Source organism: Theobroma cacao, chromosome 4 (assembly GCF_053813885.1).
Source record: "Theobroma cacao isolate CCN51 chromosome 4, ASM5381388v1, whole genome shotgun sequence".
Taxonomy (NCBI): domain Eukaryota; kingdom Viridiplantae; phylum Streptophyta; class Magnoliopsida; order Malvales; family Malvaceae; genus Theobroma; species Theobroma cacao.
Window position 1 is genome coordinate 39,354,913 of NC_142642.1, and position 14,660 is coordinate 39,369,572.

General features: G+C 29.4%; 3 protein-coding genes across 3 annotated transcripts; all 3 read left to right on the forward strand.

The window, feature by feature from the left end:
• Nucleotides 1-1,217: 1,217 nt before the first annotated feature.
• On the forward strand, nt 1,218-4,405 carry LOC18603425 (vesicle-associated protein 1-2-like). Its single transcript, XM_007035400.3, has 9 exons — nt 1,218-1,409; nt 1,490-1,543; nt 1,648-1,718; nt 1,857-1,938; nt 2,422-2,537; nt 2,606-2,788; nt 2,891-3,142; nt 3,574-3,651; nt 4,005-4,405. Exons 2-9 carry the CDS (start codon nt 1,495-1,497, stop codon nt 4,116-4,118), a joined length of 945 nt encoding a protein of 314 aa, XP_007035462.1. The 5' UTR covers nt 1,218-1,409; nt 1,490-1,494; the 3' UTR covers nt 4,119-4,405.
• A 520-nt stretch (nt 4,406-4,925) lies between these two features.
• LOC18603426 (uncharacterized) lies at nt 4,926-5,711 on the forward strand. The gene has a single exon (XM_007035402.3). The coding sequence runs from the start codon at nt 4,926-4,928 to the stop codon at nt 5,709-5,711; it is 786 nt and encodes a 261-aa protein (XP_007035464.3).
• Nucleotides 5,712-7,897: 2,186 nt separating this feature from the next.
• LOC18603427 (uncharacterized) lies at nt 7,898-8,190 on the forward strand. Its single transcript, XM_018119138.2, has one exon. The coding sequence runs from the start codon at nt 7,936-7,938 to the stop codon at nt 8,188-8,190; it is 255 nt and encodes an 84-aa protein (XP_017974627.2). The 5' UTR covers nt 7,898-7,935.
• Nucleotides 8,191-14,660: the final 6,470 nt, after the last annotated feature.

The window sequence follows — 14,660 nt, forward strand, 5'->3', positions numbered from 1 at the left end:
CTCTCAACAGTCTAATTACCTTTTTATAATGTTAATTATTTTTATACAATTTAAAAAAAAGAATTTGAATTTAATTTTTTAAGTCAGATGCATATACATATGATTATTATTAAATTAAATATTCAAATATATGTAAGACTATTTATAAAAGTCTCTAATTGTGATTGAAACCCATCCTTGGTTATGAGAAAATTAGTAATTAGGTGAACAAATAATGGGTTAAACCATCACTTGGAACCTTTTTTTTTTTTTTTGTGAATTCTTATAATCTTATCATACACACTATGAAAGCCTTTCTCTTTAATGTCCCAACCCCCAACTTGTTACATTGATTAGATTGCCTATCAAAATTTGTCTACTTTTTGTTAGATAGCCTAACTTATCCTCTTTATAATAATAATAATAATAATAATAATTACAATCAATTATAAATAAACAAATTAAAAAAAGGGTAACCCAAACTCTGCATACCCTTTGCCGCATGCATAAAATTTTATTTCCTTTTTACATTTTTTTTGGGTTGAAAAGTTTTTCTTTTATGTCATTATTATTTAACCCCAAAGGCAAAATTGACTCCAAAAAAGACATATTTTTTTGTCTTTTAATTATCTTTTATACTTTGTTTTACTATTTTATTTATTTGTTTTCTTTTATGGAGAACATGATGGAAAAAGTACTTGTAAAGGAAAATTCATTGTATTTTGGCCTTTTTCTCTTTTTACTTTCGGTGAGTATTATTTCATGGTTATCTTCCCAACCTCCAAGCTTTTAGTGGGTAAAAAAAGAAGGTTCAAATTTTAAAAAGCTGTGCACGTGATTGGCCCTTGCTTGGCTCGATTAGCCAGCTTGTCGAAATGGCTCGGGTCGTGGCTAATGTCTTACGGCCCACATTCGGATCAAAATGGGCCTAACAATATGTATTAAATGCAAAAATAAGGAAAAATATTAATTAAAAAAATTATGCACAAAAAGCCAATTACTATCATACATTCACACATAAAAAAAATTTAATCTTATAATATAAATTACAATTCAATTACATTTTATAAAAATAATAGTATTTACTTGTATATTTAAAAATAATACAAAAAAAGGGTTGGAAAAGGGCAAAGCCGGCTAAAGGTTAAACCTGAAGCTGCTAGTTGAAAAGGGGAAAGTGAAGCGAAAAGAAAGGGGAGGGAGAGCTGGTACAACCGCTACTAGGAGGGAAAGAACAAAGCACAGAAGGGAGAAAGAGAGACCCACCCACGTAACCAACGCCACACTCTCCAATGCAAACTAAAAACAAAGACATGACCTTTCTTTGCTTTCACTCTCTCTCTCTCTCTCTCATTCGGTGTGATTCAAGCCTTTTTTAGATCACCAACTGCACCTCAATCTTCCTCCTCCATTTCCATCTCCAGAATAATGTAAAGTCAAGCTTTGAAATCTTCTTAGCTTTAGAAAGATCAAGGCTTTAACGTTTGGGTTTTTGTTGTCATCTTTGCAGAGACCATGGCTGCAGAGCTTTTGGAAATTCACCCTCAAGAACTCAAATTTACTTGTATGTTTCCTTTCTTTTCTTAAATTTTTCTTCAGAGAAGTTGGTACGAGGTTTTTTTGCAGGAGTCTGTTTGATTCATTCTTTTCATTTCTCTCTTACTGAAGTTGAGTTGAAGAAGCAGAGTTCGTGCTTAATCCAATTAACCAACAAGACTGATCAATATGTAGCCTTTAAGGTAGGTACCCTTTCGTTGGATTACTTTAAAAAAATACATATCCAATTTTAATTTCTGGGTCTTTTTTATTTTCCCATTTTCTGATCTGCTTTGAATTGAATTCTCGACTTAGATTCATTCAACTTCAATTGATTTCAGGTGAAGACTACTTCTCCTAAGAAATACTGTGTCAGGCCCAACACTGGCATTGTTAAGCCCAAATCAACATCTGATTTCACAGGTACCTTAATTGTAAAGTTAGTAATCTGTTGTTCTTAAGTTATATGGAATCAGGCCTTGCTTGACTCAGCGGTTTAATCATTAATGTTTCGATTCTGGTACATTTATTTTGTTAATATTTAATTCTAGCCAATTTTTAAGCTGGTTTGTTTGTGATCGATGGGTGTTGGTTGCTTGCTATAGTTTTAGATTGAGTGGCTCTTTTTGAAGCTAAATTAGTTTGAAATTATAAGGTTTAGTTGAGATGTCCTTCTACTTATGTGTTGCCTAACATTTTTAATGAAATTAATTGTGTTTGTGTAAGTTATGGGTTTGTTATGGAATGTATGTAAATAGGTTATTACCATATCTAATATGGTTTCAACTAAGATAGGATGCCAAGCCAAAATAATAGCAATTATTATCAAATAGCTGTTTAGTTAACTGCTTACAACTATAAGTCTATATCAGATACAATGATTTTGACCTCTTTTGGCTGGTGTAGTTACTATGCAAGCTCAGCGTGTTGCTCCGCCTGACTTGATGTGCAAAGATAAGTTCCTGATTCAAAGTACAATAGTTCCTTTTGGGACAGCTGAGGAAGATATTACGTCTGACATGGTAAGAATTTACTGATGCAATGACTGTTCTTCTTGTTCCTGTGATTTCTTATTGTTTCCTATTTGCAGTTTTCTAAAGATAGTGGCAAACACATTGACGAGAAGAAGCTAAAAGTATTCCTTACTAGCCCACCACAGTCACCTGTTTTGGCTCCAATTAATGGAGAGTTGAAGCAAGATTCAGGTCATGAAACTTCATCCCCAAAAGATAGAGCATCAAGTGGAGTTGAAAACATACCTCCACCTCAGAGGGTAAGTGCATTTTCATGTTGTAGCTGTTTCTATCTTTATATATTAAATTGCCCTTCTAGCTAGGTATACCAGTTGTGATAAGGACCTTTTCTCTTGTGCCAGGTAGCTGAGGATGTGGTGGGGTTTGAGACTTCTAAGGATGCAGTTGAGTTAATAACAACTAAGGATGTTTTAAGGTTTGATACTTCCAAGGACGACACAGCTGAGCTAAGAGCAGCTGATGGTGTGCAGTCAGGTCCTGCAAAGGATGTGGAGGAATTGAAACCTGCAAAAGGCATGGTGGAATTAAAGTCGGGTGATGATTTTGAGGAGTTAAAGTCAAAGCTAAGTTTTATGGATTCAAAGCTTAAAGAGGTTAGTTTTTATTTTTTCATCTTGGATATAAGTTTGTAAAATGATGCTGTTATGTCTACAGAGGAAGTATTTCAGGGTTTATGGATGCTCTTTGAAGGACTGATTGAAAAAATACCTGAAATAATTTCTTATGCATCATCTTTGCTTGGGAGTTGGACTAAAGAGTATTCTTGTAAAAGGCTATATTTTCTAATTTAGAGTTGGTTTTATGTTAACCTTATACTTTGGTTTTTAAAATGACTACTTCTTCCTCAGAGTTTTTCAATTTCTTTGGGGGTGGGCTAAGGGAGGGGGATTCATTTAGTTTTATGAAGGATTAATAAGGCTATTATGCATGATTATGCTCTTATTTCTCAGTTGAAAAATGACAACTAAAGTTTGGTGTGTTTTCAAGACTGAGTACCTTAATTTTACATGGAATTCATCTCTAGGCTGAGCGTAGCATCATGAAGCTGACAGAAGAGAGAAGCATAGCTACTCGAGAGAAGGACAAGCTTAAGGGTGAACTAGTGAGTGACATTTCTGTTGCCTTTTCAACTGCATTTCTTATTGTTGTTGTCATCATTTTATATAAACTTCAGGGACAAAGCTCTCAACTGTCACTAGCCTTTCAAATTGACACACGAAGACACAGTGAGAGAAAGTTGCTAAGACATAAATTTATCTAACCAGCAGAAATAGTCTTTGAAAACAAAATCAGGGAACATTATTAGTTTGACTTCTAATGTTAAATCAAGGAGGGAGGGTTGGTTCTTTTCTTAGTGAACAGCTACAAGGGGAGCATCCCGAATTCTGCAGGTAGCCACTCAGTTCACTTCTCAACTCTATTTGACTTTATGATATTTATTTTTCCTGTTTGTAGGAATTGTTGAAGAGGAAGTCTGATGTCAGAACAATTCAGGTGGGATTTCCCTTCCTCTATGTTTGTATGGTGGCTCTCGTCAGCCTGGCCGTCGGATACTTTAGCCATCTTTAGGAGGGAGTTTCTTCACATGAAACTGGATTTCTCGGGGGAGAGAGAACAAATGAGTTATATTGTGATTATTGTTTATGGAGGATCCTGTTATCTTGGTTAATATGAAGTTCTAACGCCAAAAGTATAGCCATTTTGTATGTTGTATGCAAGTAGCAACCTCTCATTGTTTTGTAAGTAAACTGAACAAATCTTATGTACGAGAATAAAGTTAGCAATCGGGAGTTGATTGTATGGAAGTATATGTCTTGCATAAAACAGCTCAATTTAATGAGAATGTTACAGTGGAACTTCTGTGAGCCATTTTATCAACTTACAATAATTCTAAGTTAGATCTTAAAACATAATGTAAAATATAAAGAACTAAAGAATTTGAAAAACAATCTCCTATTCTCATGAGGTTTAATTGAAAATACACCTACTCTCCAAAAAACATTGGTTTTACCTCAGAAAAAATATTGGTATTGGTTACTGAAGTTAACTTAAAATGTAAAGATAAATATACTTTTTATTATTTATTTATTTATTTATTACATATATTTTAATTTACTCAAAATAATTTATCAAAAACAAATCCTCACCAACAAGAATTTATGAGTTCCTCGAAAAAAAACTCAGTATTTACGAGAATTTAAAATATAAATTATTAATTACATTACAATAGTAATTAGTTACAGTTAAAATATGAATAGGATTAGGTTTAACTTATATATATGTATATATACATACACTTTATCTGTTTAATACATAAATTTTTCTCACTCTTCTTCTCGTAACACCTCAATTCCCAATATTTCATCGTTCAAAAGAATGGCCGCGGTAGTGTGCGGGAGTAAGAGATCGTTCTTTGAGGATACCTCGTCGCCAGCAGCTTCTGTCTCTAAGAAGCTCCGGCGTTGCTCGCCTTCATCTCCTTCGTCTGCTCGTTTCTCTTCGCCATCGTCTTCTCTCGCTCACCTCGAAGTCCTTTTCCCTCATATGGACCCCGAGCTTCTGGAGAGAGCACTGCTAGAATGTGGCAAAGATGTAGACATTGCCATCAAGAGGCTGCAGGAACTTTGCTTGGGAGCCGCAGGGGCTACAGAGGAAAAGGCATGTCCTGTTGAAGAAGAGGGCTTAACTGCACAGCTGGGAACATTGACCAATGATGGGGAAGCTGCTGCAGCTGCTACTGTGGCTGTTCAGAATCCAGCAGCCCCTGAGAATGTGCCTGTTGATGGTGCAGAATGGGTGGACTTGTTTTTGAGGGAGATGACGAGTTGTACCAGTATGGATGATGCCAAAGCCCGTGCCTCTAGGCTTTTGGAGGTTGTGGAGAAGTCCATTAGTAGATCGGCAGCACAAAGTTTTGAGAAAGAAAATATCATGTTAAGAGAAGAAAATACAGTCCTCAAACGAGCGGTGGTAATGCAGCATGAGCGTCAGAAGGAGTATCAAGACAAAGTGCATGAATTGCAACATCTGAGACACCAACTGTCTCAGTATCAGGAGCAGTTGCGAATTTTAGAGATAAATAACTACGCCTTAACCATGCATTTGAGACAGGCACAGCAAAATAGCTCCATTCCAGGGCGTTTCCACCCAGACGTCTTCTAACATAATACAAGTGTCTATTAAATTAATAATTGTTGATTTAGCTTAGATGGATGTACAGCAAACTCCAATAATAAAATGTATTTTTGTCATAATTCAGACTGATTGTGACTCCATCATTTTTTTCTTTTTTCACTTAATGATTTCTGTAACTTTTTTTTTTTTAAATTAGGAGAAGAGAATTCGAATTTTATTTTTTATTTTTTATTTTTTTAAATAAAAAAATTATATATTAATAAATAAATTAAATATTTAAATGTAAATAATTGCTTTTATCTTTTTACTAAAATTAATTGAAACAGCACCACCAAATTGTAACCTGCAAAACATCTCAGGCCCACTGGAAGTACAAGTCAGAATGGTTTGAAACTCATATTTGCAGTTTGAACCCAATTTGCTCATCCCATATTAGATATTAAAACGTGAGACTTTTTCGAGGTTTAGTTGAAAATAGACCCTTTTGATCTTAATAATTTGAAAAATACCTTTTCACTTCCAAACATTTCTCATATGATAAATTTGTAAATTTACAAATCTTAAAATAAATATTATGATAAAAAAAATTATGACAAAGAGGTTATACATCTTTATCATAAAATAAATACAATGTCACTAATTTCTCAACAAAATTTATTAAATAAATTCAAAAAAACTTAAAAAATTTCTGTTTTATCGGATTTAATCAATTCAAAGTTAACTTTTGAAGGGATCAATTAAGTCAATTAATGGTATTTCTTGCTTAAATTAACAGTTTTAAGTCAAATGCTCACATTTAATCTTTAGTGATCGTTGATGACCGACAAGCTTTTTAAACATCAAGAACTACCCATGAGATCGTATCCAAATAAAAGAGAATTAAATTAAACTCTTCGTTAAAACAGGTTAGCTTCATTGGTACTTAAGCAACTGCATTTATATATGGATATCAACAAATCTAAATCACTGAGAGGTGTTGACCGCCATGATACAATCGTACTTGTTAAAGCCTTAATAGCTCTGACACCATAAAAGATAAAATTAATATCTATTTGTATTTCAATGAATGATTTGTATAGTAAATGTTCAGATGCTGGGTTTATTTTATTTTTTTTCTTTAATTTATTCATAGAGTTGACATCATGTGTATTTTATAAGATATTTATTCATAAAGAATATGTATAGCCATTTTGTATGCTGTATGCAAGTAAGAAGCTCTCATTGTTTTGTAATTGAATTGAACAAATCTTATGTACGAGAATAAAGTTAGCTACAGTTGATTGTATGGAAGTCTCAGTTTATCAACTATGTTAATCCCAAGTTAGATCTCAAAGCCTAATGTAAAATATAAAAAAATATATTTACTCCTAAGAATTTGAAAAACAATCTCGAGGTTTAAATGAAAATACACCTACTCTCAAAAAAATTATTAATTTTATCTCGAAAAAAATATTGATGTTAATTACTGCAGTTAATATAAATATACTTTTTATTATTTTATTTACTGTATATATATTTTTTAATTTACTCAAAATAATTTACCCAAAGTAATCCTATCGACAAGAATCTCTTATTAAAATAATTATTTAATTAAAATTATTATATAATTTAGTTCGAATATGATTACGATTAGGATTAACTTTTTATATATATATATATATATACCTTTATCTAGTTAACCTATCCTCAATGCATTATTTGATTTAAATTTCTCTGTGAAGAATATATATTCTTGTCCGTGGCAGAGATCGTTCATTGAGGATATCTCGTCCCCATCGGCTTCTGTCTCTAAAAAGCTCCGGCGCTGCTGTTAGTTTCTCTTCGCCAGCACCGTCTTTTCTCGCTTACCCTTTTCTCTCACATGGACCCCGACCTTCTGGAGAGAGCACTGCTAGAATGTGGCAATGATGTAGACATTGCCACCAAGAGGCTGCAGGAACTTTGCTTGGGAGCTGCAGAGGCCACAGGGGAAAAGTCAGGTCCTGTTGAAGAAGTGGGCACTGCACAGCTAGGAACGTTGGCCAATGATGGGGAAGCTGCTGCTACTGTGGCTGTTCAGAATCCAGTAGCCCCTGAGAATGTGGCTGTTGATGGTGCAGGATGGGTGGACTTGTTTTTGAGGGAGATGATGAGTTGTACCAGTATGGATGATGCCAAAGCCCGTGCCTCTAGACTTTTGGAGGTTCTGCAGAAGTCCATTAGTAGATCTGCTGCTGAAGAGGCAGCACAAAGTTTTCACAAAGAAAATATCATGTTAAAGGAACAGATTGAAGTGTTGATTCATGAAAATACAGTCCTCAAACGAGCTGTGGTAATCCAGCATGAACGTCAAAAGGATCTTGATGATAAAAACCATGAGTTGCAACATCTGAGGCAGTTGGTGTCTCAATATCAGGAGCAGTTGCGAACTTTAGAGGTAAATAACTATGGCTTGATGATGCATTTGAGACAGGCACAGCAAAACAACTCCTCCATACCAGGGTGTTTCCATCCAGACGTCTTCTAATAAAAGTATATCTCTCCATGTCAGGGAGTTTCCACTTAAACGTCTCCTAATAGAAGTGTGTCTATCTTAGTTGTGTAATTTAAGTTAATAATTGTTGATTTAACTTAGTTGGGCTGATTTTGATTCTATCCTTTTCTCTTTCTTGACTAACGGCGTGTCTCGTCTTTGTGTTGTAAAAACCTATAGAAACCAGTTGAATCTTATAAGCAAGTGCCATTGAAACAGCACCACGCATACCGTATTATGAACGCATCAATCCATAAGGCCCACGGGGAGTACAAGTCAGAATGGTTTGAAATTCATATGAAACTTTTGTGAGACACATTTTATGAACCTGCTAAACGCAAGGCTTTCCTCAGGTTTAGTTCAAAATACATTTGAAAAACACCCTTTTACTCTCTATGATTTAGTTGAAAATACACTTATTTTTTCTCAACAAATATTGATATTAATTACTATTTTGACTTAAATTGAAAAGATAAATAAACCCTTTGTTATTTTTCTATTTGTTTTTTTGTCTTTTATTTTACCCCAGACTTTTTTTTAATAAATTTTTTTTGAGATTTTGGTTTTTTTTTTTAAATAGCTACCTATCCATGGAGATTTAGTTATTTGTGAGGTTTAATTAATTTTTAAAATCAGGAAAAGGAGAAAAAGCAAAATAATAAATAAAATAAACTAAGCTATTTTTAATATTTAAAGCAAACTTTGAAGAAATAATAATTTCACTAATGGAATCTTAATATCAAATCAGCAATCGGGAGTTAATTGTATGGAAGCCTATATATGTCTTGCATAGAACAGCTCAATTTACTGAGTATGTTACGGTGGAACTTTAATTTTGTTGGACACATTTTTTTATCAACCTACATTAATCTCAAGTTAGATCTTAAAACATAATGTAAAATATAAAGAATATGTATACTCCTAAGAATTTGAAAAACAATCTCTTATTGTCGTGAGGTTTAATTTAGGGGCGGAGTTAGAGTATTTTCAAAGGGGACAAAAAAAAACTATAAATAGTTAAAGAGAATTTTGTATATAATTTAATTATCACTCATTTAAAAAATTAAATAAAATTCTAAAAAAATAGATATATAAAAAATATATTAATAATAATAATGACATCATTTATATATATATGACTGAATGAAACTATAAAAAGAGTTTCTCTCACTCTTTACGCACAAGAGTGGAAGAAAAAACAAATTTTCAAACTCAAATGAATTGCCTCTTTACTTTATTGTTTTAACTCTCTGCTTATTTTCTATTTATCTCTTAAATTGCTAATTAATATATTGAGTTATTGGATTGAATTATTAAAATATAATATATTATGAGAGTCTATTTGTTAAAGATATAACATGTTATGATAGACTTAGATTTATATTAAAACTTAATGGGTTTGAATTAGTAGACTCACTTTTATTTTTTTAAAATTTGATAGGCTTAACATATTAATTTAAAATTTATTTGTTGGGCTTAACTAGTAATATGCTAATCATAATGACTCTAATTTTATCAAACAGTTTGAAGAATAAAACTAATTATTAAATAAAAAATTATTTTGAAAGCCATTAAAAATATATAAAATAAATAAAATTGTATTGAAACTAATTATTAAACAAAAAATTATTTTGAAAGCCATTAAAAATATATAAAATAAATAAAATTGTATTGAAACTAATTATTAAACAAAAAATTATTTTGAAAGCCATTAAAAATATATATAATAAATAAAATTGTATTGAAAGAAATATAATTATTTCATTCTATTAATTTATATGTATATTTTTGTTACTTAAAATTTGCAATATACATGTTAGAATGAATTGGTTATTCTGAATAAAAAATAATATATTGATGAAATTCTAAGTAACAGTGCAACACTGTAACTTATATTTGAAAATTACATAATAATTTATTTAGTTTTAAAGATTAAAATCATAAAAAATAAAATTCACATAACAGAAAAAAGAAAAATATGATAAGTAGAATATAGAATTTACACATGACATAATAAAAAAGAAAGAAAAAAAATATGATTGATGCATGGTTCATAGAAATTTATGAAAGAAAATGTATATAGATTTAGAATATATGAATAAAGAAAATAGAAATAAATAAATATAACTAATAATAATATAAATTAAAAGAAAAAATTAAAAAAAACTTTAAAACTGAATCAAGTATATAAAATTATTTTATTATTCTTTATTTGTATTAATTATTAAATAAAAAATTATTTTGATGGGGCCATTAAGAAAATTTATAAAAAATTTAAAAAATTTGATATAATATGTAAATTTTTTTTTTAATTTTGGGGGCCATGACCCCGCATTCGGAGGCTCTGCCTCTGGTTTAATTGAAAATACACTTATTCTTGAAAAAATATCGGTTTTACCTTAAAAAAAGTATTGGTGTTAATTATTGAAGTTAACTTAAAAGCAAAAGATAAACATACTTTTTATTTTTTTATTTATTTTATATCTGTAATTTACCTACATTTTTTAATAAAAATTTATGATATTTAATTATTTGTTAGATTTAATTAGTTTGTAAAATCAAATTTATAGAAAATTTAATGATGAAAAAGTCCTAATCTTGACATAAATCTTTTACCATTTGAAAAAGGTAAAAGATTCATGCTAATTGCTATGTGCTCCATAGAAAGTTAGCTGATGGTAACGAGAAGGTTTCAGACTGCTATTGTCAAGCAGTAGAATGTTCTCTATGTGTTCCATAGAGAGTTAGCAAATGGAGACTAGAAGGTTCCAAATTGCCATTGTCAGCTACTACCAAAAATCTATTGTTTTGACCTTTAGCTTGGAGAAAAAGATTGTTCCAAGAGAGTTGTTTTTTGAAGATTTGTTGTTGTTAAAAGGTTATGTCAAAACTTTTATTTTAGATTATTTATTTCTAATTTTAGAGAAAGTTTTCTTTAATAGATTTGTTTACTGGTACAGGATAAAAACTTTTGAGCTACCAAAGCTGTAAAAAGAATAAATGGTTTTAGCATATTGAACAAGTTATTTGTAAAATTTGATTCTTTTGATTAATGTACAATATTTGCACGATATTAAGAAAATCTATTTTTAATTTTTTTAATTATTTATCTTTGTGCATAATTAATATCTATTTTCACAATCTTTGCCTTCCTACTCTTGACATTAAGTAATAAATTTAATTTTTAAAATAATTAAATTAGTTAATGTATTAATAATTTATATAAATAGTTTAATTGATTAAATAAAATTTAATTCAATAAATAATATTATTTAATTTTAAAAGTTTAAATTAATTAATGTACTAATAAATTTATTAAATAGTGTAATTAATCAAATAAAATAATATGTTAGTCAACAATTAATTAAATAAGTAATAATATTTAATTTAAAAATAATTAAATTAGTTATGTATTAATAATTATCTAAATAATTTAATTAATTAAATAAAATTTAATTAAATAAGTAATATTACTTACTTTTAAACAATCAAATTAATTTGTGTACTAATAACTTAATTAAATAGTACAATTAATAAAATAAATTAATGTATTAATTAATAATTAATTAATTAAGTAATAATATTCAATTTAAAAAATAATTTAATTAATAAAAGTAAATACATTTATATTAAAAATGTATATAATAGTAATTTTATTCCTTTATAATATGATATGATATTTATATTATTTGAACATAATTAATTATTTAATAATTTATTTATTTATATATATATTAATATCATCACATTAATAATTTAATTAACTATATTTTTAATATATTTGTCAACATTTAAAAAAAAAAATTGTTTGTCAAGATGTTATAATTTTTGGGTGCTTTCCTTCCTTACTTAGGTTCAAATCACATTAGCAACAAAGTTTATTTAAATAGGTATTATAATCCGGGTTTGAGGCGATTAAAATAATCGAATTTCGGTAACGGGTATCTAAAGAGTGATACTCGAATCCGTTTATTGAGTATTCTAATTCGGTATAACCCGGTCGAGTACCCGTGAGTACTTTATAATAGGACATCCGTTAGTTAAAAGGTTATATCAAAAATTGTATTTTATATTCTTTATTTCTAACTTTAGAGATTTACTGTTATGGGATAGAAGCTTTTGATCTATTAAAGCTGTAGAAAGAAAAAATGGTTTTAACCATTAAAGGCAAATATTAAACAAGTTATTTGTAAAATTTAATTGTTTTGATGAATGTACGATATTTGCATGATATTAAGAAAATCTATCTTCAATTTTTTTTTCTAATTATTTATCTTTGTGCATAATCAATATCTATTTGCATAATATTTGCTTTTGCTAGTCTTGACATTAAGTAATAAATTTAATTTTAAAAATAATTAAATTAGTTAATGTATTAATAATTTATATATTAGTTAATGTATTAATAATTTATTTAAATAATTTAAATAATTAAATAAAATTTAATTAAATAAGTAATATTGTTTACTTTTAAACAATTAAATTAATTTATGTACTAATAATTTAATTAAATAGTACGATTAATAAAATAAATTATTATATTAATTAATAAATAGTTAAGTACGTAATAATATTTAATTTAAAAAATAATTTAATTATTTAATGTATTAACAACTTATTTAAATAGTTTACTACTTGAATAAAATTTAATTAAATGAGTAACATTATTTAGTTTACAAAAAATTAAACTAATAAATGTATTAATGAATTAATTAACATTAGCAACGAGATAAAGAGTATGAAGGCCTTCTAATATATTTTGCAACCTCACAACAATGAGATATTTAACATTTTCTAAAAATTCTATAGATAAAAGTAGGAGATATTTATAATCATGGTATTGAAGAAGAAATAAGTACAGATGGAAGTGAAAAAAAGTACGAGCGCTTCGTCTTGAAAATAAAAAGCAGCCCTATTATTCAACTTCAATAAAATTATAATACAACTCTCGTTGGTGCTACTGCAAACAACTTCAACCTTATGCATAAAAATGAATTTGTCCAATATTTACTACCAGATTACCCCTTTCTTCATGGCATGATGCTATGAATATAAATAAAAACTTGGTTCTTTTTATTTGATTACTTGAGCAACAATTGTTTTGTACACTTAAGGCCTCTCAGCCCTCACTAAGTAGCATCAAATGCAAGACCTTCTCATTTCAGATCCATCATACTGGGTTAGAGTTTTGGGCGACCTGAATTGGCCTTCGGATGGAGCTGCAAAGACATCGAAATGCCTCAATCACAATTTCGGGCCATATATAAAAAAAATCAGTAACCTATAATCAAAAGTTTTTGAGAGCGAACGACTCCAACACTGTCTCATGGGTGTTGATTTGGCAAACCCTGTATATAAATAGCCACATTCAGTCAAAGAAAATCCAAAAATCCACAATTTAGTTTGAGGACCGATAAGAGAATGGCAGACCAAAATGAAAAACGACTTGAGGAACAAACCCTTTCGTCCTCTTCTTTTGTCTCGCAGTCCGGCGCTTATATAATACAACAGTTTGGGCTAACGTCTTTTTATTTTTTTCTTTTCTTTCAAAATTTCTGTTTTCCGTGAATTAAATTATTTTTTTTTTTACAGAAGATGAAGATAAAGAATTCTGCTATTAACGAAGTAAAATAATTAAAATTTTATATTGTATTTTTATTATAAGTTACATGATTCATTTTCATATAGAATAATTACAATAAAATGGGTATTGCATTTAAGGTATTTGTTTTTCTTAATCACAATGGATTTTGTATTTTTATCATTTATTCTTGTTATTTCTTTATAGAAAAAATTATTTTATTCTTTGACCTAAAAACAAAAAGCAAGCTTTTAGAGTATCTCTTTGAACTTTCGATATATTGTTCTAAAAATTAATAGAAGAATTTATATTTTTGCATTGTCGGTGTAGATGAACTCAAACGTATTGTTCGTTACATAATCTGTGAAAATCTCAACTATTAACTAGTACTATATATATTTTACTTTGGTTGCAGAAATATTGTACACCATACATGAAAAATGGGGTGATGTATATTGTCTTCCTCTGCCCGTGTGGAGGAGTGGTCTCTTATGCATGTTCAAAGGTACCATTGTTGTCTCATTTTCAAGGATTTTAACTCAAAATCCATATGCTTAGAGACTGGCTTTTATTCGTCTTTAGTTCATTTTTCTCTCCCTTACGATGGGCAGGGTTAAGCCCATAATTAGGGAAATGAAAATAAATAAATCAAGTTTGGAGCCTCAGAAGGGAAGGGAAGCCATTACATCACATTATATTTAGACTTTTTTAGGATGTGGTGATACTATTTATTTCAAGTAACTTATATTATGTTATATTCAACATCTTCTTGCCGCTGATAGTTTAAATTATGCGCTGTTGTGAAAAAAATAAAATACAAGAATATAATACAATCAATATATAACCTTTTACACACAAAAAAAAAAAAAAAAACCAGATAGGA